This window comes from Gambusia affinis, linkage group LG10, assembly GCF_019740435.1.
Source record: "Gambusia affinis linkage group LG10, SWU_Gaff_1.0, whole genome shotgun sequence".
In the NCBI taxonomy this organism is placed as follows: domain Eukaryota; kingdom Metazoa; phylum Chordata; class Actinopteri; order Cyprinodontiformes; family Poeciliidae; genus Gambusia; species Gambusia affinis.
The window spans coordinates 28132640-28157378 of NC_057877.1; the positions used below are offsets into that span (position 1 = coordinate 28132640).

The following is a 24739-nucleotide window of genomic DNA, read 5'->3' on the forward strand; positions in this document are numbered from 1 at the left end:
ATCTCTGGCTCTGTCAGAGATGAAATCGATCAACGGCAAATTTTCCAGCACCTCTGATTTGAACAGTTCCTCGGACGAGGAATTTGTTTCAGAGGGTTGTAGAGTTTACAATGAGAACAGAGTCCTAGATCTGTCGATGAACTCATTGTCAAAGCGTGGGGTTTCTGTTGAACCTGAACTGAACTGCCCCCCGGACGGGGAGGCTGGTTTAACAGACAGGAACAGCAATGAAACCCCAGCTAACGATGGTTCTTTAATGTTTCCTAAAGACAAAACTACCCCGGACGGGGTAGTTGTCTCTCACAATGAGAGGAAAGTCGTCGGAAACCATTGCTGCACTGTTCCTCAGGAACAAACTGACCCGGATGGGAAAGTTGAACATGAGGAGCAAAGCAGAACGAGACAGACGGAGGACATCTGTAGGTTTGTAAACCACTACAACAACAGCTGGATGAGTGCCGGGTTTCAGAGTGTTCTGAACCTGAGCGTCACCAGACGGTGTCTGGCCCAGAGACACCTGTTCAGAGAGGCTTCGTCAATGCCAAACTGTGCTAGTCTGATCCATACTGCCGTCCACAAACCTGGATATTATTTCTCCCCAGCTGAAATCTCCCTGGTTTTAATGGAGCTGCGGGAAAGGGAACCATCACCAGAGCTGGGAAAACAATTCCAAATTTCTTGTTTGCTGGAGTCGATTCTTGTTTGGCTCGACTCGTACGGCGGCAGCACAGATTGTGAAATGTACTGTGAGAACACTTGTACAGGATGTGGGTCGTCGTTCTCACAGCTCCTGAATAACAGCCCCATCGTTGTTCTCCCGTCCTCGACTTCGCTCAACAACACCGCTTTACTGTTTAATAATTGGATAAATTTGTGGGGCCAGCCTGATTGCTCCAACTGCAGGTCCAGCTTAAACCGGAAGAATGTCCTGAGTAACAACACCGTGATCGTGCTGTTTCTGCCACGGTGGGTCAAGAGAAGATACCGAGTGATTCCCAGTCCAGTCCTGGAGGTTCCAGGAGAAACTGGAACCGAGTTGTACAGTCTGTCGTCCATCATTTGTGGAGATGCCGAGTCGGAACATTTCTACACATATGTGATTCGCGGACAACAGACTGTCAAGGTGGTGGATGAACATGTCCTCACTGCTGGTGAACCCTGCAGTGAGGACATGTATGAAAGGGGGTTTATTTATGTCTACGAGAAGCGAGCGAAAGTAGAAGAACCCCACAGCGTCCACCTCAACACACACAGTGTGACGGTTTCTCCTGGCCCTCCTCTCCAAAATGAGGAAGAAAGTTCTGGAGAGGAGCCACAACCTCCAAATTTGGATGAACAGGAACAGAATAGGGCAGAAGACGAATCAAGCAGCCATATTGAGGAAGCAGAAATGGGAGAGAGTCAGATGGAAAACTGGGGTCCTGAAACATACGGCAGGATAGAAGAAACTTTCTGGGAGGGTGTTTTGGCAATATTTTTGTTTTTGTTTAGTCTGTGCTGGGTGTTTTTTCCTTGTGTTGTTTCATATTGGGCTGGTTATTCTACACTTTTCTCTCTTGGCATTGGTTTGTTCTGTTTTTGTGTTTTTATTTTGGGATTTTAAATGCAAGCATTGGACACTTTTGTACCCCTAGTGAAAGGATTTTACCAGTTTTTTGTCTGACGTTTCTCTCCAGGCGCTCTGACTTCCTCACAGTCTAAAATCACGTCTGTCTAATTGGTCTCTCTAAATTCTCTTTAGGTGCAGATAAAAAATTAATTTTGTAATTAAACTTTATGAATAGTTTGCAGGTTTCTCTCCGGGTGCTCCGGCTTCCTGCCACAATCTAAAAAGATTTAGTGAATGCAAATTGACACTTTTATAATATCAACACTATATAACTATATATAGATATAGATCTATAGATATAGATCTATAGATCTATATAACTATATATAGATATAGATCTATATATAAATATATATAGATAGATGTATATCTATATATCTATATCAATTTATATATATATATATATATATATATATATATATATATATATATATATATATATATATATATACATATATATCTATACATATATATCTATATAGATATATCTATACAGATATATCTATATATCTATACATATATGTATATATATACAGGTCCTTCTCAAAATATTAGCATATTGTGATAAAGTTCTATTTTCCATAATGCAATTATAAAAATTGAACATTCAAATATTTTAGATTCATTGCACACTAACTGAAATATTTCAGGTCTTTTATTGTCTTAATAACGATGATTTTGGCATACAGCTCATGAAAACCCAAAATTCCTATCTCACAAAATTAGCATATTTCATCCGACCAATAAAAGAAAAGTGTTTTTAATGCAAAAAAAGTCAACCTTCAAATAATTGTCTCTTGTGATCATCCTGTAGTGTGTGGTGTGTTACGGTAGATCGTTGTGGCGCTCCGATCTAAATCAGGGGTTTCCCCACTGGGAGCTTAACGCAGCCTGTTGAATGTGACAGGTAGCCAATCAGAAAGCCGGATTCTCCTCCTGCTTTCTGAGGGGAAATTACAGAGGGGAATCCCAAACAGCTGAAACGGAGCAACCTGAAGTCCAGCGGACATTGGAGATGATGTGTGGAAACAACATTAATGTTTATAAAACATTTCGTACAAAGAATATAGAAATGAGGAGGGGAGGAGTTGGAGCCAAATTGCTACCAGTTGATGAACCCGGTAACTTTTCAGCTGTTCTTCGTTAACGTGACATAAATAGGTTCTAATGATTTTCATTCAGTCAGGATGTTACGCTGACACTAGAGCCACATACACCTCAGGTAGATTGTAGTAAAGCATTGATTAATGCCTGGTTTTAAAATTAGTTAATTGGACGTGTAGCCATTATTTTGTGCCCATTGTTGGACACCAAACGGCCCGATGGAACCCGATGGAACCGTTATACCTAGGATTTCTGTCGGCTAATGTGTGATCTCTCAGGTTTTGAAAATGGGCCGACAATCGATCGACAGCTCAAAGATGGTGTAGTGTGAACTGGACATTATACTGAGGAAATGAGGAAGGGAGGGTCAGTGGAGAGCAGCAGAGTTGAACCTTTTTTCATTCAGTGTCATCAACAGAAAGAGAGAAAGGCTGGAAGAGACGATGAAGATAGTTACGATAGTTTTATCGTATAATTAATTGATTTATTGTTTATCGCGACAGGCCTAAATGTTTGTTAGTTTATTAATCTTAAAAATGTGTTCTTGCATTAAATTACTTGAAAATGGTCTCAAAACACCAATATTATCGCTAACCACCGAAACTTCTGGGACAATTTATCATCCAGTAAAATTTGTTACCATGACTCGGCTTTAGACGTCAAAGGCAAACTCAAAACTCAATAAATCAATAACTATGTTTTAAATATTCAATATTTAATAGAATATTGACTGAACTCCGATCCAGTACCGCACAGCATTATGGGAAATAAAGGCAGAGGAACGCCTTTAGCCTTCTCACAGCTAGCTAGGACAGGCTGTCTCACTCACTCCTGTCTTTGGTTACCTAGCAACTCATTATTTGGTTCCCTAGCAACTCATTATTTGGTTCCCTAGCAACAACCTCTTAAGTAACTTCTGCAGCAGCAGTTTAAGTTTTTGCGTCATAACTGCTTAAAAATAATTAAACAACTGCGTGGAATGGAAGTTGTGGATAAGACAAGAAAAGTCTGTATCAAAACAAAAATTAATAATTATCCACTGATATGAAACGCTGCTATCGTGATGCGCGTTCAGACATTAACGTCCAGGCCTAAAACACAGTGAGACATTTTTAAACTTCCAATATCAAACAAATCTCTTGGTTTCATCTTTTCTCTTTAAATCTAGAGTCATATTTAATAAATCTGATTACTGACAAGTTGCTTTAGGTGAGGGCTGCACTACTGCCTTCCAGTAAGAAGGTCAACGGTTCAAATCCCTAAAAACGGGAGGCTGTGTGACGTACCACCGTAACTAATAGGAAAATTCACCTGCAGTAGCCACCATTCAACCCACAGGGGGCAGCACTGAGTCAGTTTTAGGGATAATAAGGGAGAATTAAATGTATACAAAAATATCAGAATTTACACAGAAACATAAAAATAACTGCCTTAAAAACCAATTTAGAAATCTTACTGGAAAAAATTTTGTTGGGGGGTTTTGTTACGGTTTAGTAAAGAAAATAATATTTACTGAAATGAGCCAATTTTTCATGTAATTGTATATTTATTATTTATTATTCCTTTTTGCAATAAAGCTGGAAAGTGATACTGATTGAATCCTGTTTTTATCTTGTAAAACACTTTGTGTTGTATAAATAGGGAAAACTTTTACTCACTGATTCTCATCAGAGCCGGATGTTTTAAACAACTTTATCTTGGATTTCAAAAATATTTTTAGCAGCAGAATAATCTTTGATGAACGTAGATAAGAGCAATCAGAAGTCACCAGCCAGAGATGGGTCAGTTAAATATTAAACCACAGACACTGAACAACACCTACAGTTTAATCTGTAATAATAAAGATACATTATATCCTCTCTAATAATAAATTATTGTCCTTTCTTTGACTCAGCAGCTCTGTTCTGCAGTTCCTGCTTCCTAATATCACATAAACTTCACCAGGAAGTAAAGAAAAAGGCCAAAATGTCACTTCCTCTCTTCTTTATCGCTACAGTAAAGGTATAAATTAGCGACAGCCGCCCTTTGACCTCGTCTGAAGTAACACACAGCTTTTGCCGACACAGTTTCACACATAATTTACAGCATAACCCAACAATTAACCAGACTGTTTTAAATGCTCTTCATGTTGAGGCCTGAAAAGTTACAGAACAAAATCAACCACAACAAAAGTTCGGTGATGAAACTGAAATGTGGTGGAATCCATTCCAAAATGTCAGGGTTGGACTGGAGGCCGTCCAGGATTTATTTATATCCCACCAGCAGAAAAAAACACACCTGAGCTGAGCTGCTAATCAAGTTTCATAGCAACCGGATCTTTTCTATTGTATTGCTCTGCTGATGGCTCCCTGCAGCCTGACAGACAAGTTAGACGAGACGGGAGAGAGAAAAAAAAATGGCCGCCTGAACCTTCAGAGAGTCAGAGAACGTGATGCAGAGGAGATTCGTTTTCTTTCTAGGTGATAAATGAAATGTTTTATCAGGAGGAATCAGAACTGCTGCAGGTTTTCTGAATGGAGAACAATAACTGGAATAATCTCGTTTTATGGTGATTTTGGTCTAGTTTCTAAAGCAAATATGTTAGTTCAATTTAAATAAGACAAAACTAACTTACAAGTAACTTTTAAGCAAGAAATAAGAGCTTAATTTAAGTAAATAATTCCTTAATATTCCTGAAAACATAGTAGTTAAAGACATTTCCCCATGAGTGAAATAATCTGCCACTGAAACTGAAACTTTTTCATCAACATTAAGGAATTATTTACATAAAACAAGCTCCTATTTCCTCATTAAAAGTTATTTGTTAGTTTTGTCTTAATTCAGGTGTACTGAAATATTTTCACTAGAAACTAAACAAAAATCCTTGGTATGATTTTGTATTTTTGCAGCGAGAGGACAAAGATCCTAAACAGAAAAAGTATTCTCTATAATGTTGCACATAAAAGACAAAAGATGCAGCTTTTGTTTTCACTGATTAATGAGGGCGTAATGGCTGCTGCAGGGTGTGGCGTTGCTCAGGCTTTAGCTAAATGCAGCTTTAATTACGGCGTCTGCTCTCATTGTTTTGTCTGTTGCTTCTTCTTTTTGCAGGTTAAGCTTTTAACACAAATACTTGGAATTTCTACCCACAACTTAATGTTTTCCTAATGTTTAATGCCCTCAGCACCAATAGATCTACTAAATAAAATGATTAAATAAAACGGTTAAAATGTTGCAGGTGGCAGGAAGAACGGTGCAGAAAAAACCCCAGATGTTCCAGATGCTCCCGAGATTCCAGGCAATTATCGGCTTAGAGCTTTAAAGTTACTGACGTTTCAGCTAAAAGCAAGAGCTGAAAATAATATTTATTTATTTATAACTGTAGGGTTTTATAAATATTTGTAGATGTTTGTTTATAAATAACTGGAGATATATACTTTTATAAGTGATTGAAGGTGTATGTATATTTTTAGATCTAAATATTTTTATAAATAACTTCAGACATTTTATATTTGTAGACATTTTTTAAATAATTTGAGACAGAGATTATTTTTATAAATAATTCTGTATGAATTGCACATCTCTAATATTCTAAAACTCACTGATAACCAGAAAGTGTTTGAACATCTCAGGATCAGATTCATCATCAACTGCCATGCAAAGGATGAGGAATTTTTATTTACGAGTAAAACGTTTAAAAATCAGTTATAGAGCAGGAAATAAAGATTAAACCGGTTCAGTGGCTGCAGCGTCAACCTCAGGGTTTCCTGTGTCCAAAACGAAAGAGCAGGAAGTGGTGATTACTGCATCTGACCATCCATCCTCTGAGCCGCGGCGTCACAACACAGATCATTCATTCATTCATCCATTCATTCAGAAAAACAAACAAAAGGAAAACCACAGGATCCTTCATTTATCCCGCCTCCATTCTTCAGAACGAGGTCTGATGACTGTGACACCTTTTCAGGCTGCGCACACAGCGGCTAGAGTGGTGGATTATGGGTAATCACACAAGAAATCTATTAAATTGAGAAAAAGAAAACATAACTACATCTACTCTAATGCAGAACATCTCATATTAGTGCGTTTTAGACAAATAATCCTGTAATAAACTGATTGACAGCCATAACATAAGCTGAGTCAGCCTGTTGCAATAATCAATTATCCAATGAACTACATGATAAATTAAAATGAGCTCAATAAATTCACGTTTTGACTATTAGATTTTAATTTTTCTTAGAGTAATAAACCAATTGTATCCATTTTATTCATGGTTTAGTTTGTTTTTTCTCTGTTTTATTTATTGTTATGGTTGTCATGATTTATTGTGGATGTTAAAATGTGTTAAACGTTCTCTACTGAATTAAAGTTTGTGGTTTTTGTGAGGGCATTATTATTCCATTTTAAGATATAACTCAGGAATGGTCTCAGAACAACAATATTATTGTACATTTTAATAACGATAATTTATTGTCCAGTAAAATTTGTTATTGTGATCCAATATCTGCTCCCTAAAATTAAACCAGATTAATGAAAAACTTTCAGTTTTCCCACCAGGGAGTCAGAGCTGCAGTTAATCAGCTTAAATTTCTTTACACAGAAAGTCAAATGGTAATAATGGCACAGTGGTTTTAAATTTGTTTCTTTATGTCGTTTCACTGGAGCTTTGTGACCTTTGACCTCCTGCCATGATGTTTGTGCACTTCTCATTTGAACGACCCATGACCTGAATCTCATCACACGTTTAAATAAAATGTGTTGCAGCTTCAGGATGCTGATTTAAAACTCAATAAAATCAGCCTCTACAGGGAACTAAAGGTGAGATGTTTTCATGATCCACAGAGATCGGATGTTATGGATCTAAAGAACGACACAACCTCAGGAAATGTTACACCAACAGGACTTCAAAATAAAAGCTCACATTTTTTCATTTCCAATCCAATTTCCAAATTTAACTGATTCTTTCTTTCTTTTTTTTGTTCTTTTCTTTTTATAAAAAAAAGAAACTACAGAATTTTATTTTTTTATTGGAAAAGTGGCTTTTATTTCAATCGCTGCTTCCATGAGCTTAAAGATGGAGGATTAGGGCCATTTTTTTAAAAAAAGAATAGAGTTATGATTATTATTTTATCTTACTGATGAGAAACTTTATTAAAATGAGAACATTTCAGTGCAACGAGAAGTTTCTTGTTAAGAGAAAGTTACAAAAGATTCTCGTTATAATAAAACTTGACTTTTTGGAACAAGAAACTTCCGTCTTAAAATGAGAAACTTTATCAGCATATCGAGAAGTTTTTCGTTACGAGAAACTTTCTGAATTATGAGAAGGTTTCTCGTTTTAACGTTCTGACGAGAAGGTTTCTCGTTTTAACGTCGTATTAAGATATAAAACTCGTCTTGTTGGAGAAATGTTCTCATTAAAACAAGAAACTTTACTGCTATATGACACCATGTCACTGGAGTATAATCATGAAAATATCCAGCCTTTAATAAGTCAAGTGAACCACAGGGGGTCTAAAATGAGCTCAGTCCAAGCCGTGTTTGCTAATCGCAAAGTGGGTTAAATCATAAATTACCATAAGTGGGTTCCTGTGTGGATCTGCTGTCCTGCCTGAAATTGTTAACCCAGATTAATCCGGACAAATATCATTATATCTCCCCCACAAGAAAACAGAAAACACCCAGCATGTCTCACCGTCCTGTGACTACCTGATGTTTTCTGTCTGTACTGTAACAGCACCTATGATCTGTCGGCCATGACGGCGTTGCCTAGGTTACGCTCAACCCTCCATGAACTGTGAGCTCAGGAGTTTTATGAGCCCCTGAAACTTCACCGGTCCAAATAAACAGCCTGGGAAAAACTGTTGCTGCATGAATTTACAATGAATCCCCATTGTTTCCTCCAACGCTGTTGTCCTAGTTACACTTGACCCATCCGTAAATATCTAAGAAATGCACCAAAACAACCAGTCAGAAACAGGAGGCGGGTCTTAGCGCTGTCAATCAACTTCATGTACTCACTGCTAAATGTGCTAATGGAAGAGAAACAACTTATTGTTACAGGAAAACCGGATGCATACAGCTGCACTAAAATCAGCAGAGTTTTTAATACTATAAATAGCAAACTACGTCTCTAAAAGTGGTTCATGTAACTCATAATGAATCAAATTTGAGCTTTGCAAAAAGTCACATTTTCAATTTGTTCAAAAAATAAACTATTTTGAAAGTTGTCATTTATGGAGCTTTAGGGGAAATTCAGATAGACTAAAATTGGTCCTCTATAAAATCAAAGATCAATAATCCCAGATCCGTAAATGGTAAATTTAAGTATGGTTTATTTAAGTAAAACTAGTCGTTAAAAAAACCCCAGAAAATTTTATTTGATACATTTTACTTTCTATTAACATTCTGACATAAAGTTTCTATTCCAGCTACAACAGAAACACTGATATGAAGCGTGGCCTCTGCCAGGCCAAAAGGAGCCCAGGTCAATCTATTTAAGGGTCTGGGACAGTAAAAGCCTTTCTGTTTCATCCTGTGTGCTGGGAAACCCTTAAATAAAAAGATCATAATAAAATGGTGCAGAGGGGAACCACATTAGAGGACTGGAGCACAAACAGAGAACAGAGCTGCAATTATGAACAAAGAGAAGCGAAGAGCTAATGGTTTGTAATCATGCAGCAGAGACACGGCTGCTGCCATTAGTCACATGGATACACAGGCATAATAAGTGGAGGCCAGACTGGCTTATTTCCCTCTTAATATGATTTTAAACACCTCAACGATGTTGGAAATAATCAACTTTTAGCCACTTGCTGTTTTCTCTGCATCACTCTAACTCTTTTTAGCCCTTAAATATATTATGTTGCGTATTTTCCGTCTCTGGAGTGTTAATTATCTTTATTAATTAATATCTTTATTTTCTGTTATATTTTTCAATTCGTTCAGTTTTCTCTACTTTTGAACTATTACATATGCCTGTGGCAATAAGTAATAAATCAATTAATCAAACTCAATAATTTCCATTTGAATGCTTTTTCATTTTTCTCTTTTCCATAAATGTTGTTTATTTTCACAGATTCTCTAGCTTTAATGAATGGATGCGCCCAAGTCTTTATTTCAGTAAATGTTGCTGCACATTTGTGGTCCTGCTTCCCATTAATTTAAAATAAAAGCAAAATAGGAAAAAAAAAATGTGTAGTTCTGTTGCAATAACCAACAAATTAATTAATCGCATTGAAAATTAAAACGAAGTCAATGATTTCCATTTGCATGATTTATTGTTTTTCTCTCTTTTACCAAAAACCGGATGATAAAAGTTTTCAGTCTGGTGTTTTGGTCTCAACTAGCCCTTTTTTTGAAGGATTATTTTGTTTACAGAGACTTCATAATTCATTTTATGTGTTGTTTTGTTTATTTATTTTGGATAATTAAAATGTCTTCCAGTTCCAGTGTTAAATGTTTACTAGCATTATAGTTTATTGATCACTGAGAATGTATTCTTGCATTATTATTATCATTATATTACTTGAAAAAGGTATCAAACCAACAACATTATCGTTTATTATAATAACTTATAGTCCATGATGGTTCTACTATCATGTCACAGTTTTTGCTGCAGAACTGCTCAACAAGGTCATAAATTTCTGGTTTACCAGTTTCATGAATCCGCCATTTTTATTTCTCCAGGCGATTTTGTAGTCCAGACTGAAGGATGCTAACGTTACTAGAGGGCTGGTTGTTGCCTTGGATCTTTGTGAGCATAATACAGACAATTCATTACATCGTCCACCGGCATCAGAAACTCTTCAAAGCATCTGGGTCAATAGTATTACAGTATTATTTTTGAAAATGTACCCACAACTGGGGAAAGTTTGAGTGCTTCACCAATCCCTTCACTATAAAGAAGAATTTCCTGAAAGATTTTGTCTAAATGAAGCTTCAGTTTCTTCTGTTGATGGAAACAACAGACACAGCAAAGCGATAAGCTGCCAATAACGGTAAAATGACATACAGTATTTTAGACATTAATTTACTGGCCATTGTTTTGCTAGTGTTAGCATGCTGCTAGCTTATGTTAGCATGGTGTGCTACCTTTCAGCGCCTTGAAGCGATAGCAGTATGGTGTGTTTTGAATAATACTATTGAATTAAACAGTTATTTATGCCATTTTGTTGGGGAACAAATGATCCAAATGCATTCAGTAATGTTTTTGTTGCTAGCGCTAGTTGCTAGCAAACCACAAAAATTTCCAAGTTGCCGAGTTGCTCTCAGACACACCTCAGAATGAGGGTAAAAGGAGGGCCGGTGGAGCAAAACAAATGAGTTAAATGGGAAAAGGGAGGATTTAACAGCATATATCCACTTTAAAGATTATCTGCAGTTTTATAATCAAACTGAAACGTACAACAAAAAAGCCACATAAAATTAGACAGGATAACACATTATTTTGATTGAAAGAAGCTTCTTCTTCTGGTTTACCAACTACTGCATTACTCTGTGTAAAAGGACAGTCACATGACTGAGAGGGAAATCATTACTGAAGCCTACATAGAAGTTATGACACTGTAATTGTGCAACTCTCTCAGTCAGGCACTAGTGGTAGTTCAGAGGTTCCTGTAAGGTTCTTCCAGTAAAAGCGATCCATGAAGGCGATAACATCAGCCCAGCAGGTTTAGCCGGCAGCTGATGTGTTTAGCACAAAACAACCAAAGGACATCGGCCCGAGGACATCCAGTATCTGTGCCATAAACTGAAACTGCTACTGCAAGTAACACACGCTACAGTCGACGCACATGATTGCAGAATGAGATGTCCGTGAAACAAGTCTGGTGCTTCAAGACGATGTTAATGGCTTTGAATCCAGTCTGGCTATAAAACAACAATGCTGGTCTGTATGCATCACTCGTGACAAAGGATGAAGAGATTTCCATTTCCAGATGCAATTTCCCAAGCATTTCCAATAAGGAAGCTTAATATCCCTGTGCAGTAGCCAATTTAAAACTGCAATGCATGCCAACTGGAGGTATATTGTTTTATGGTGTTACTTTCAGGTGAACTACCAATTATAAATCCTTTTCAGTCCAGTTATTCCTTCACCAACATAGATGACCCTTGCATAACATTTAAAACTGTAGTAAAACCTGAGGATGCCTTCCTTTACGGTGTCTTCATAAACCATCCAGAGATGATGCAAAAGGAATTAAAAATTTATGCCGTGGTTGTAATCAGTTCTTTCCCAATCCGCCACCTCTCAGCCGATACAATCGGACCGATCTGGGAATTGTACTCCAGCGATTTGATTGGCAGCAGACTGCATTCATGGGTTGGCCTGTGGATTTAAGTCAACAACAACTCAACCACCATTTTCAATCCACGAGACCGTTGGAGTTGACTGGACGGAGAACTGCAAATCTTTAACTCCATAGTCAAACCTTGATGTTCAAACTTTTTACCAATCGTGGTGGAATAGCGCCAGTGTTTCCCCCAATAATGTAAGTCTGGCAGGCCACCAGGCTTTACTTTGCCCCCACCAGGCTTTGAGTCGTTTGTTTATTTTAAACAAACATTAACAGTCATAGCAAAGACGGATCAAGCTAAGGTTAAAGTTGACGCATTGAACTGGACCTGCCTGTTGGCCTCAGACGTTATTATTTCCAAATTACAAAGTCATCGGAGCGTCGACCACAGCTCCAGTCCGCCCGTGGTCCCGCGTTCCTGCCCACTGAGGGAGGAACAGACTGCCAGTGGAGACACACCTAAACTGTTGAGAACCAAACAGACATTCCCCGGCTGGACTGAGACTTGACAACGGAGAAGAGACTTTAGTCCCTCCACCGTGTCCTGTGTCCTTCTCTGGATTGGGATGCAACTAGAATGCTTCAAGCAAACCAATTTCATCCACTTGTATCTGTAATATCGATCTTCAGGTCACTACCAAGAGTTCATGACCATAGGTGAAGGCAGAAACATCGAATGAAGAACCCCAAGAACCAGCACCAAACATGGAGAAGCAGCATTCAGCTTCTATGCACCACAAAACTGGAACAAACTTCCAGAAAACTGCAAAACAGCTGAAACACTGAGTTCCACCTGTCTAGAGTTGCTTTTGAACCATAATAACAGAAACATTGACCAACATTTTGATGTGTAATGGCGACACTTGACTGTGTGTTCTATGAATTTGTATTTTTGTCTAGTTTCTGAAGTGTGCGATACAGATAAACATGATTGATTGATTGATTGATTGATTGATTGAACGACCAATAGTGTGTTACAAAAGACAATGCAGCTGAGGATAATCTTTAGCAACTCCTTAAATGCGTGGTTTTGCTTTAAAATTATAAATTAGTTTAGGTATTCTAATTACAGACTTGTGTATTTGGATGTGTTGAATACAGGATTGAATAAATTGAAACACACTGATATTTAAATGTAATTTGCTCCTTTCCATTAACCACAAACCAGCATTAACTAAAACATGCAATCTTGGTTTAAAATAAGTTCCCAGTGTTGATGTTTGGCCAGGAATAATGGCTAAAATCACTGTGTTTGATGGAACAGCAAAGTATTCCCTTTCTCCAGACACACCAAGCTGGCAACTGTTTCCTGTTAGCGTTAACCTCATGGAAATCCCTGCTACTGTCTGTGTTACACAAGACGTGTCTGATCACATACAACCATCCAGCAGAGGTTTGGTTTATTGACGGGATGCCGGCCCTCTAAAACTCTGAAAACTCTAAACATTTCCACCGGTTCTCCACATGGTCCAATGCTTATTTTTTATCCACTGCCTGACAAAGTTACTGACTAATAAACAGTTGACAGACTGACTCACGAAGGCAGGACAGCACTAAACGCAGCTGCTGCTTTGAACAAATCCTTACGGCAAGCGGAGTCATAACTCAGAGGCCTGGAACAGTTTCTGTCTATTGACTCATTTTTTTATTTCCTGGAAAGAAAATACTACTAACACTTGTTGTGCAACAAGAGATTAGATTTATTTATAACCAAACACGAGCTCTGTGTCTGGCATGAAGAAAAAGTATCACAAATATAGAGTCTCTAAAAAGCACTGGAAAATCAAATCCTGCACGTTCTGTACAAACAGTGGCCCAAAGCAAACCACTGATCCTTCAACAACAAAGAAAAGTGCTAATGTCAGGAGTTACAGTCTCCAAAAAGTCAGGTCGGATAACGTGCAGCGACCTATTTAGACGGGTTCACTCCAGGTCATTGGTTTTAGAGGCCCTACAGGTGGGTCTGCGTCTGGATCCAACAGGAACTAGACTGTTGAACAGCTGGTTGGCTGGATGCAGCTGTGAAAGAGTCCAGAGGGAGGCAGCAGGAGGATGAGAGGAAGGAAGAGGGGGAGGAAACACTGGGGAAACATTAGGAAGAAATGCAGAGATGAAGAAGGCTCTTTGTTCACATAATAGATGCAAGCACCAGTCCTTTAGCAGGAAATTTCATTTTAAAAATACGCTAATCTCTATTATTCATTTTAGCCTTAAACTTATCTATCCAGTTACCTTCACCTCAAGGTGAGAAAACAATAATGGTTCATTTAGGCTGTTTTCACTCCTGATTGTCCAGTAGATTCGGTTTGATGGGGAACCAGAGCTGCAACATTCGTTACATTTTCATCTGGTTTGGTTCTCTTTTTCACTGCACTGTACCAAATGTACCAAACCCTCTGAAAAACCTGTTACCCTCCTCACTTGTGGGGGCACTGCACCAAGAACTACTACAGGAAATGACTCAAAAACCTCTGAAGAAGAAACTGAGTGCAACTTCCTCACAGAATATAAACAAAAATGGAGAAGCGTCAGATCTTAGCGGTTGTAGGATTTCTCTTTGTCTTTAGCGAAAGACCACAAAGCCATTTCTCCTGCTAGTGCAAGACACGGGTTTGTTTTGATTGTATTTACCCAGAATGCACTGTGCTGTAATCAACTTCCTGTTTTTAGAGCGCTCTCAGATCCACTTAGCGTTCACACAACCATTCGAACCGCACCAGTGTTCACTTCAACCCAACCAAAGCCAAGGTTTGTAGACGGACCTTTCTGGGTTTGAATCAGAGTTTGATTATTTCTTGAGGTTTGTTTCTATTAATTCAAATTAACAAATTAAAGGCACATCCACATATTATTTTGTTCTCTGCATCAGTTTGTTGTGACACACTGACACTGTAATGTAGAGCTGTTGCACATTACAGCTTCGATACCTATATAATTTGCGCTGCCGGGGATAAGTGGATTTTAAATAAAAGGGACCCCAAGGTGGAGCCTTGAGGTGCCCCTTCGGTGACTTCAGTCAGCTGAGATGAAACATTAAGTTCATGCTCTTCATGTAAGACTCTAAAGCACAACACTGAAGGATTCAGGTTAACTCTGAACCTGTAGAGCTTCATGTAATGTCAATAACAAAAACCTATTTAAACCCAAAACCTCCATAACGTCCTTTAAATAACTTAATATATGCATTTTGCATTGATTTTATTTTATAAAATAGTCTGGATGCACCAATACAAAAACTTGGGCTGATGTCGATATCCAATATTAATATCGTTGTTATGGCCGATAACCAATATTATACATATTTCACCACCATTTTAAAACTTTTGGGGGGAAAAACATGAAAAACAGATAAAAAATGAATATTGATTGTTCATATTGACCCAGTTTTATTTATTGAACCGATACCAATATGTTAAAACAATGACTAATATCAGCTGATACCAATAGTTCCGGTGCTGATAAATTGCACAATAGTATGTATTAATACTATATACAGTCCATTTTGCTAACTGATTGACTTTTATGTTTTTTTTATTTTGTTTCAGAAGATTATAAAAGAAAATCTAAATACATTTTGACACAGGAAAGCTTTCAGACTGAGGATGTAGATCACAAAAAGATTCCTTTAGCCAAATTAACTTTCATCTGCTGTGACTGACATCCTATTCAATCACAACGTATCACGTTACCACAAACGTCCAGTGGGATCATTAAAGTTTCATATAATCCATTATGTCTAAACGCGGCTCATCTCTCAGCCTTCATCAACCCACCTCCCCCGACCAAACGAAAATATCCCTGAGCATCTCCCATTACCAAACATCCTCCCATCCGTCCCTCCCCTCCATCTTCGAGTCCGTCTCTCCTGCTAGGACATTTTTCTAATTAGGAAAGACATCCAACGTGGGCTTCACCCATTGCCGTCACACATCTTGATCTGAAAACATCATGCTCCCTTCCTCACACCTAGGAAAACACTCCCCACCCCCTGCACACAGACAACGTGTTGACAGGCTTGGCTGGACTGAGTCTAACAGCTTGTCATGTCCAGGCCAGCGCCCTCAGCTTCAGCATGACTAGTTTTCTCACCCGCTGGGGCCTGCGAGGGACGAGCCTGCTGCTTCATCCACCGGTAGCCAATCTCTAAAGAACCACGACTTCCATGGATTCATAAATCAGAAGAGACAACAAGCCCAGGTTTGGGGTTTGCCCTGTTTCATATTTTCAGGACTGTGCTGAGTTGGGCTGAAACACCAGAAGACTCCTGGTCAATGACTGGAAACGGGCGGGAGGCCAGCAAAGGGACGGAGGGTTTATCTTGGACTCGCTCTGGACTCCTGATATGACACATATTTATTAACCTCTTATTGTTTTTTGTATTATTATTTGTCATACAAGTCCAAAAAAAGCTGATGAATTCAGTGTAGAGATTTTGTATCGATGTTTACCTACATTTAATAACTTAAATATCAATATTACGATGAGAATTATTAGTTTAATACCAATTAATACTTTTGGTTGAGTAATTTACTTTTTTCCATTAATTTTTGCAATTTGTGGTGCACAAAAATATAACTGCATCCTGAGATAGTAGTCATATTCTTAACATCCTCGGCCTTTGAAGGTCCAGGTTTGGTAGATCTGATCTTGGTCTAAGAAGAAATCTCATCTTAATGACAAAAACAATCTGTACTTTTTTGAACTGCAGTCAGGGCCCACACAAAATTATTCCAAGAGCGACAAACGGCCCCAGGGCCACACTTTGGAACACCCTCATATAAACCACTGAAATTTGTGGCTATAACTTGACATATGTGAAAAATCATTTTTTAACTAAACTCATGTTCTCCAACAGTTAAATTTGAGAATAATTTTGTTATTTGGTATTTTTAGTTGTAAATTTGTGGATGGTAGTCAAAGCAACCCAGGAGCCCCAGAGGTCCTAGACTGCTGTCTGCGTCCAGACATGGAGTCTGCAAGCTATAAATATCACAAACAGGAGCACGAATAACAAGCACCTTTGTGCAAGTCTGAATGTGAGGCAGAGAATGCAAACAATGCTCCCGACTGAAGCAGGAGAAACAGCAACACTGGACACTTTCAGGAACTCCAGATCCACACCGTCAGGGTCCAAAACCGCTGATCCGAGTCGGTCAAGCCTTTTCATTTCACAGCTTTCACTGCGAAATCCTAAAACCATGTAGAGATTGACCTTTCCACACCGCCGTCTAAGCCTCCATCCCCTTATCCTTGTCTTTCAGTTTGGCCGGCCAACATGGACGACCGCCTGTCAGCCCGTTGTCCTTCAGCCGGTTCTGACCGCTCCGTCCTGCTGGGCTCAAGCCCGACTCGCTCAGACAGACCTGAGCACAGCAGGCCGGCATCCTGGCTCTAACGCACACACAAAACACAGACACAGCTCCGATTCAGACACACTTCCTACTCTACACACACGTCTCTGTGTGTGTGTGTGTGTGTGTGTGTGTGTGTGTGTGTGTGTGTGTGTGTGTTGGGGCAGGAAGCCAGCGCAGTAATAGGATGTTCATCACTTGCTTTGTAAGGATGAGCAGGAGCCAAAGCACAAAGCAAAATCTAAACCAAACAGAACCGAGACACTTGATGCTACTCTGGTCACAAAAACGATAAATTGTTGCAATAAACAATAACACTGTTACTTTGAGGCCATTTTCAAGCAATATATTGGTAATAATAATGCAAGGAAACATTTTCAAATATCAATAAACTTTAAAATGAACATTTAACACTGGAAGTAGAGGAAGTTTTAAATATCCAAAAATAAGACGATGATAAAATGAATTATGTCTCTTTCTTTGATAAAAGAAGCTGGTTGAGACCAAAACACCAGACTGAAGACTGAAATCATTCAGTTTTAGTAGAAAGAGAGGAAAGAGAAAAACAATACATAATACAAATGGAAATTATTGAGCTCATTTTAATTGATCATGTGATTAATTGATTTATTGCTTATTACAACATCTGTGTTTTCAATATCGCAATAAGGACCAAAAAGCAGAGAAAGGAGGTGGAAGTTTAAAACTCACCCCTTCAATCAATCATAATGGGGAAAGATCTTCTCCCCTACTCCAACATCTCTCTAACGATACAAACAGGTAGAGACTTAAAGAGGAGCAGCAGAAGCAAATGAAGTGGATTAGCAGTGCTTACCAACAGCTGATGGTGTTGCTGCCAACAGCACTGCCATCCACAACCACTCTGAAGGTACTTACACGATATCAGTTACGAGAACATTTACTTTCCCTCTAGGATAAATAAAGTATTTGTTAATTGAATTGAATTTACGTAAAGCATCCTCTGAAGCTGTTATATATTTTAGATAATTGGACGGTCTTTAACAGCCCTTGGTTTCTACACCAGATGTAAATATCAGCGACTGAGAAGCTTAAACTCAAAAAATGCAGTGAAACAAAAGTCAGAAATGTAGGTTAACTTTAATCAATATGATAATTACAAATCTCAGCAATAGCATTTCAAATCTCTAGGTATTTTTATTACCATATTATGACGTTGGAACAGTGAAAGTGGCTCTATTATGGGTTGGCTAACGGTGATCAGCAGGACTAAATGTCCAGTCACATTATATTAACTTTTAGTAAGAATTAACACCAGAATCTGAAATCAGTTGGTTTCATAAATGAGATTCTGTCTGCAATCATCTGAGCATCTCACTGACCAATCAGCAGATTTACATCCTTTACATTTAATCCTTAATCTAACCACAGACAGCTAGCACATTAATCCAATCAGGGGATTCTGGGATTACATTTCCACTATAGCTGGGTGAGAGGCAGGTTGCTTTGCTGCAAGGCTGGAGGAAAAGACATGATGCACCAATAAATTACTAATATTTGATTATTAAATATCGATATTTGGACGGATGTTTCATTGACATCACACACAGCGAACAGGCAACGGTGAAAGTCTTGTTCTTGACACAAACTGAGTTTCTACCTACTGGGTTTTTACCAACTGGTATTATAAGACTGACGTTAATTATAAAAACAACAATTAATATTGTGTTGAACTGGATCTGAATCAGGCTACATATTGTATTGTGTTGGGATTAACTGGAGTGACTTTAACTGAATTCTGGTTATCCTGTAAAGTAAAAAAGAAGTAATTATGGTGTATGAATTAAAGAAAGTTAAATTGAAATACCTCTCAATGCAGAAGATGGTGTTTCCCAGTTTAAAGTTGAATACTTTGTTTTCTGAGCTAAATTCAATTACAGCCATAAAAAAGATAAATTAACAAAAAGGCAAAAAAGTAAAAACATAAAAAGAAAAAATGGGGAAAAAATTAATTAATCCTTCATCCATTCAGCACCTCTAGCTTTTCAAGAACACATTCACATTCAACAGTGTCTTTTGATTTCAGATCTAAAAATATGTTTAAATTGTGTTTTTTATGCTAACCATACTCATTTACATTGAATATGAAGCTTAAAGTAAATTGTTTCTTGTTAGAAACAGGATCCATCATCTGCTGGTTGAATTTTGAAAATCTGAAATTATTTTTCCTTTTAATGCTATACGTCAAAACAAAAACTGTCTCTATTATATTTGCTAACACAATAAGCTCATTTCCTTTGATGCACAGTGATTGAACAGCCCTAATATGATGAGTAACTGTGGATCAGACTGCCACCCATTTAAAAAAATTACTTCCTTCATCAAGGAAACTGCAAGATGTTTTCTTATATTTAGTTATTTATTACTTATATGGTTAAATTACAACAGCGCTTACACAATGTCAGTCTTTGGAGAAAACTCCAACTATAGCCAATCTCTATCCAGGTTTTTACCTGTACGACTTTTGGTCATTTGGGCCAAATTTACCAAATTCAAAGCACCTTTTTGTCCAATTAAAAATACAAAAATCTGCGTATTTCTATATACTTTTACTTTTAAAATTTGCAGCAATATTTAAACATGAAATATTTTTAATAGAAAAGCAAGCATTTTCCCAATTTTTTTTTTCCAAAAATGTTTATTTTCACACATTCTCTACATTTTATTAGGAAGTGACTCCAGCTTTCAAAGCAAATGTTGCATTTTGCCGACTTTAATGAATGGATGAGTCCAAGTCTTTATTTTAGTGAATGTCGCTGGGTATTTGTGGCCCTACTCCCTATTAATTTAAAATAAGAGCTAAGGTAAAAGACAAAATGTGGTTAAAAAAGGACATAAAACTGTGTAGGCAGCAATTTAATAATTTCTGTTTGCATGATTTATCGCTTTCTCTCTCTTTCTACCAAAAACTGGATGATAAAAGTATTCAAATTGGTTTATTGGTTTCTCAATTGTCCTTTTTTGAGGGACAATTTTGTTCCTAGAGACTTTATAATTCATTTTATATACTGTTTTGTTTATTTATTTTGGATATTTTAGATGTCTTCCAGTTCCAGTGTTCAATGTTGACTAGAATTTAACATTTATTGATCTTTGACAATATATTATTGCATTATTACCATTATATTACTTGAAAATGGTCAATATTATCGTTTATCGCAATCACTTCTGGGACAATTTGTCGTTCAGCAAAATTTGTTATCGTGACAAATTTCCCCTTTTAGCAAGACTTTAAAAAGAATACAGAAAATCATTCCATAACACTGAGCCACATTGGTTAAAACTGGACAGGAAACATGAATGGGGAGAAAAATGAACCCTACAACAAACCAAACTCCTTTCACACCGCTTTTGAATTTCACACAAGCAAACTTTTATCTCTTTGTCTGCCGCACCATGATCATGTTACATGTGGGGGCTGAGCAAGCAAAAAATGAGCTTATTTCAGATGCCAAATAATAAATACAGCGATCAGATGGAGGAGAATCACCTCTGGGACAACAAGTATCCCCTCCTCCTCCTGCTCCTGCTCCTCCTCATCTAAGAGAGGGGGGATGCTGCTGGTTGCCTCTCTGGTTTCACACATCGGGATGGGCCAACACCCCAAAAATATACACCACAAATAATAATACACTCTGAACAAATACTAACATTACGCAACTGCACTTCCAATTGAGACTGAGAGTCCATCAAGACTTCCTCACTGGAAGTCATGATTTAACTGTACAGAACATAAAATTGTGTGTTAAAACAACCCATTGCTGTTTTTGACACATAAGTTCAGTCGTGACGCTGAAGTGAAGACAAAGAGACGAAGAAGAAGACGAAGGAGCTTAATTGAGGTTAATTTTAAAAGGAGCCTGAGGCGGATGGGTGTGACACAAAAACACCGTAAAAAATACAACTTAACTTCTCTCACACACATATGAACAAAAGCACTCAGCAACGCGGGTGTAAGTTAAGTTAACTAGCCACCGAACAGGGGAGGCAGAGCCTCCCCGCCTCCGGCCCGGTGCCCCGGACCCCCGTGCGCGAGGACCGGGCTGCCTATTGTTCCGCGCCACTGTCACAGCCGTTAAGGTGGATTAGCTTTAGCGTTAGCATCGCCGGCTAACAGCGCTGCCTTCCACACAAAGCTGGTCCTGAACCGCGGCACCTTTCTTCCACTCGACGTCCCGAAAGAAAAAATTTAAATAAAATAAAAAGTCCCGGCCGGAGTCTCACAAGAGAACAACCGAGCCGGAAAAAAGCTGCCTTAAGAGTTGAAAACTCACCCAGAGCTCCGTTCCCCAACTCATGGCGGACACCTCCGTGTGACTTCTCCCGGTTTGGACGCACTTATCCCCCCGCCTTGGTTCTCCCAAACTGCCGCTGGGACTCCTGTCCTCCTCCTGACTGACTGACTGACTCTCCTCCTCCCACTGAACCAGCAGGGCCGCCCTACAACAGCGGCCCAGGACCATTAGCCAAATAAAACTCAATAATTCTAATACATTTTAAAATATATATATATATTGTCTGTTATGCTAAAAAGTGCAAATCAGTTCAGTTTTATAAACAGAAAAATACAAAAATAAATGAATAAAAAGCAATTACATAAACTTGCTTAGTAAGAATTATTTGATCTTAGTTTTTTTAAATTATTTATTTCAAATTATACAATTACATAAACATGCTTATTAAGAATCAATCGATGTTAATTTTTTAAGTATTTGTTTTCACTATGTAAATATTTCAAATTTCTCACTCAAAAATTACAAATCCGACAGAAAAATTCAAGTAATGACAGGAAACAGTAATTAGCATAACAAACACAAAGCAGTAAATGACAAAGCAAAAAGCAAAAATAAGCAAAACAAAACAAACCCCAGCAAATATCTCCATTCTCAAGTATGTGGATTAAAGAAAATGAAATACAAATGTGTTGTTTTCTGTTGTTGTTGTTTTTTTTTACTGTTGGAGCTTACAATATTTTCTTTAAAAAAACATTTACAAGTTGAAAAATGTGATTTATTTATTCAGCAGAGTCAAAAGACTTAGGCTCTAATTGTTTGTTTTTAATATTTCAGCTTTTATCATTATAATCTCAGAACTGACAGAGTTATTTTAACAATTGTAATCTTTTTCAGTCTTTTAGTTGTTGTTCATTATTTAGAAATGATGCTATGCTTAATCTATAGGAATTTTAAAAAATACAAACTCTTTTTTAAGTAAAACCTGTGAGATGGGCACTAAATCTCTTGCCCACAGCACCACAATTTATTAAATCCAGCCCTGTTAGGTCACTGTATTATTGTTACTTAATTTGGATTTCCTGAAATGCAGAATTTTCCTTTACACACAAATTTTTTATTTTTATTTTTTGTGAATCTCGAGCATATAATTTGCTGCAAGACATTATTCATATAATCAAATCAGTATATGAAGCCTTGTGGTCAGATTATTTCAAAGTAATTCTCTGGGTCCCTCTAGTGGTCATGTTGTATAATTACAAATACAATGCTGCGACTGAAGTTTGTTGTCAAATGAAAGGATTTTATATTATAAAGAAAGACTAACTTTTGTAACACTGAAAGAGCTACGAAAAAACTTCCAAAAGTTTCTGTACATAATAACATACTGTTGTGTCATCTATTTTTCTGGATTATGGAGTAATGTTGTAAAAAACAATACTGACATCCAGACAGATTACAGATTTTTTTTTAAACTTGTAAAACAGATGTATTTATTTTCCACTTGAATTATACTGAATATGTGTTTTAAAAAGGTAAATCATGACCAAGTTTAACTTATGTAAAGAAGAATATCCAACATTATAATTATTTTTTAGCAGACCAGGGATTAAATTACATTTATCTAAAGTTTGTTAGTGGTTTGATGATTTAAATAGATTATTACAGTTAGTTCATGGGCTTTAAACCGCTACAATTAAATTCCACAACAAATGTATCAATCATAAGTAATTATGTTTGTTGAATCATCTTCACGTTTTGCTTCTTAATTTGGAGCTCAAATGAAATACAACTCATTATCATTTTAATTAGTGAATTATTTGCTTTTACCAGATTTATATTGTAATACCACTCAACCAATTAGTTTCTTGTAATTTAGTGAAATATAAAACCTTTAATGGCGTATCGAAGACTTTAAAATAAAAAATAATAAGGTAATAAAATAATGAATAATAAAATAATAAAAACTTGTGCCGCTTGTAATTACAGCTGTTCCGATAGGGGGCAGTGGAGTGCGTCCAGGAATCACCGCTGTCAACAAAGAGAGAAGAAGCGTTTCCTAGCTCCTATGGTTGTAGTTTAAACCAATGGATCTTGGCATCCGAATTAGTTTATTAAAGCTGTAATTTGCTGCGTTGCAGCGGAAACCTGTGAAATATGCAGCGCTGCATCTTAAGGTAACGAGGGGAATGATTATTTGTTTGTAGTATCTTTTATTTAACATCCGCAGCGCGTACAGATGACCTTTGGCACACTAACATTTTCAGAGATTAGAGTCAAGATTGTGTTTATCTCTAATTTTTCATGTCAGGGTGATTTAACTTAGCGTTTGACTCTTAAGTTTTGTGTGTATATTGGTTCCAAAAAGTTTTCACACCCGCGATACTTTTTCAGCGTTTTCTCCTCATGCAAACACAAATTATCGGTAGTTTTAAATTATTTATTACGACTGTTAAACACAAAGTAGCACATGACTGTGAAATAGAAAGAAAATTATAGTTTTATTTACTTTTTACACATTTAAAATGTTTTAGATACCCCAGTGCAACCAACTACATTCAGAGGTTAACATAAAAAAAAACCGTATTGGTCCCAAAGGAAAATTAAATGTTGTTACAACTCATAGTATACTTTTTTTTTTTTCAAAGAAATGCTGATGGCTGTCGGGAAGGAAGGTTCTTCTGTAGCAGTCTGTATTACAGTGACTGTGAAAAAGCCTCTGACTGAAGACACTCTGTTGTTGTAAAGCAGACTCGGGAAGAGGATGTTAGAATAATACAAATAATTTAATAAAAATGTTATCGTCTAAAATGCAACAGCAGCATTCATTCAGTGAACGCTTGGTCATTTGTAGAATTTGATGCAATTACAGCTAAAAAAATATATATTTGTAACATCAACATGTAAAAAGCTCAGCCCTTCTGACTTATCAATACAGTAACTGACTTACTTTTTCGATAACATAATTGATAGCAAAAAGTGTCTAAGGGGAGTATTTTTAATTTTTTTTTTTTTACAGAATTTGGATTGTGTGAAAATAAAACTATCACTTGTGGAGTTCGGGTAGAAAATTTTTACAGACAAGTTTCTTTTTCATCTTAAATGCAAAATGTAGATATTTCTGTA

The 24739-nt window shown here is 37.3% G+C and overlaps 1 protein-coding gene across 3 annotated transcripts in view; it reads right to left on the reverse strand.

Annotated features, from left to right (window-relative positions):
- fnbp1l (formin binding protein 1-like) overlaps window positions 1–24739 on the reverse strand; it is a 63312-nt gene that overhangs the window by 31902 nt on the left and 6671 nt on the right. For all 3 annotated transcript variants that reach the window (XM_044130585.1, XM_044130584.1, XM_044130586.1), the window contains exon 3: window positions 21656–21821. In XM_044130585.1, the coding sequence (XP_043986520.1) occupies window positions 21656–21821 (166 nt within the window). The remainder of the gene's footprint in view (window positions 1–21655; window positions 21822–24739) is intronic.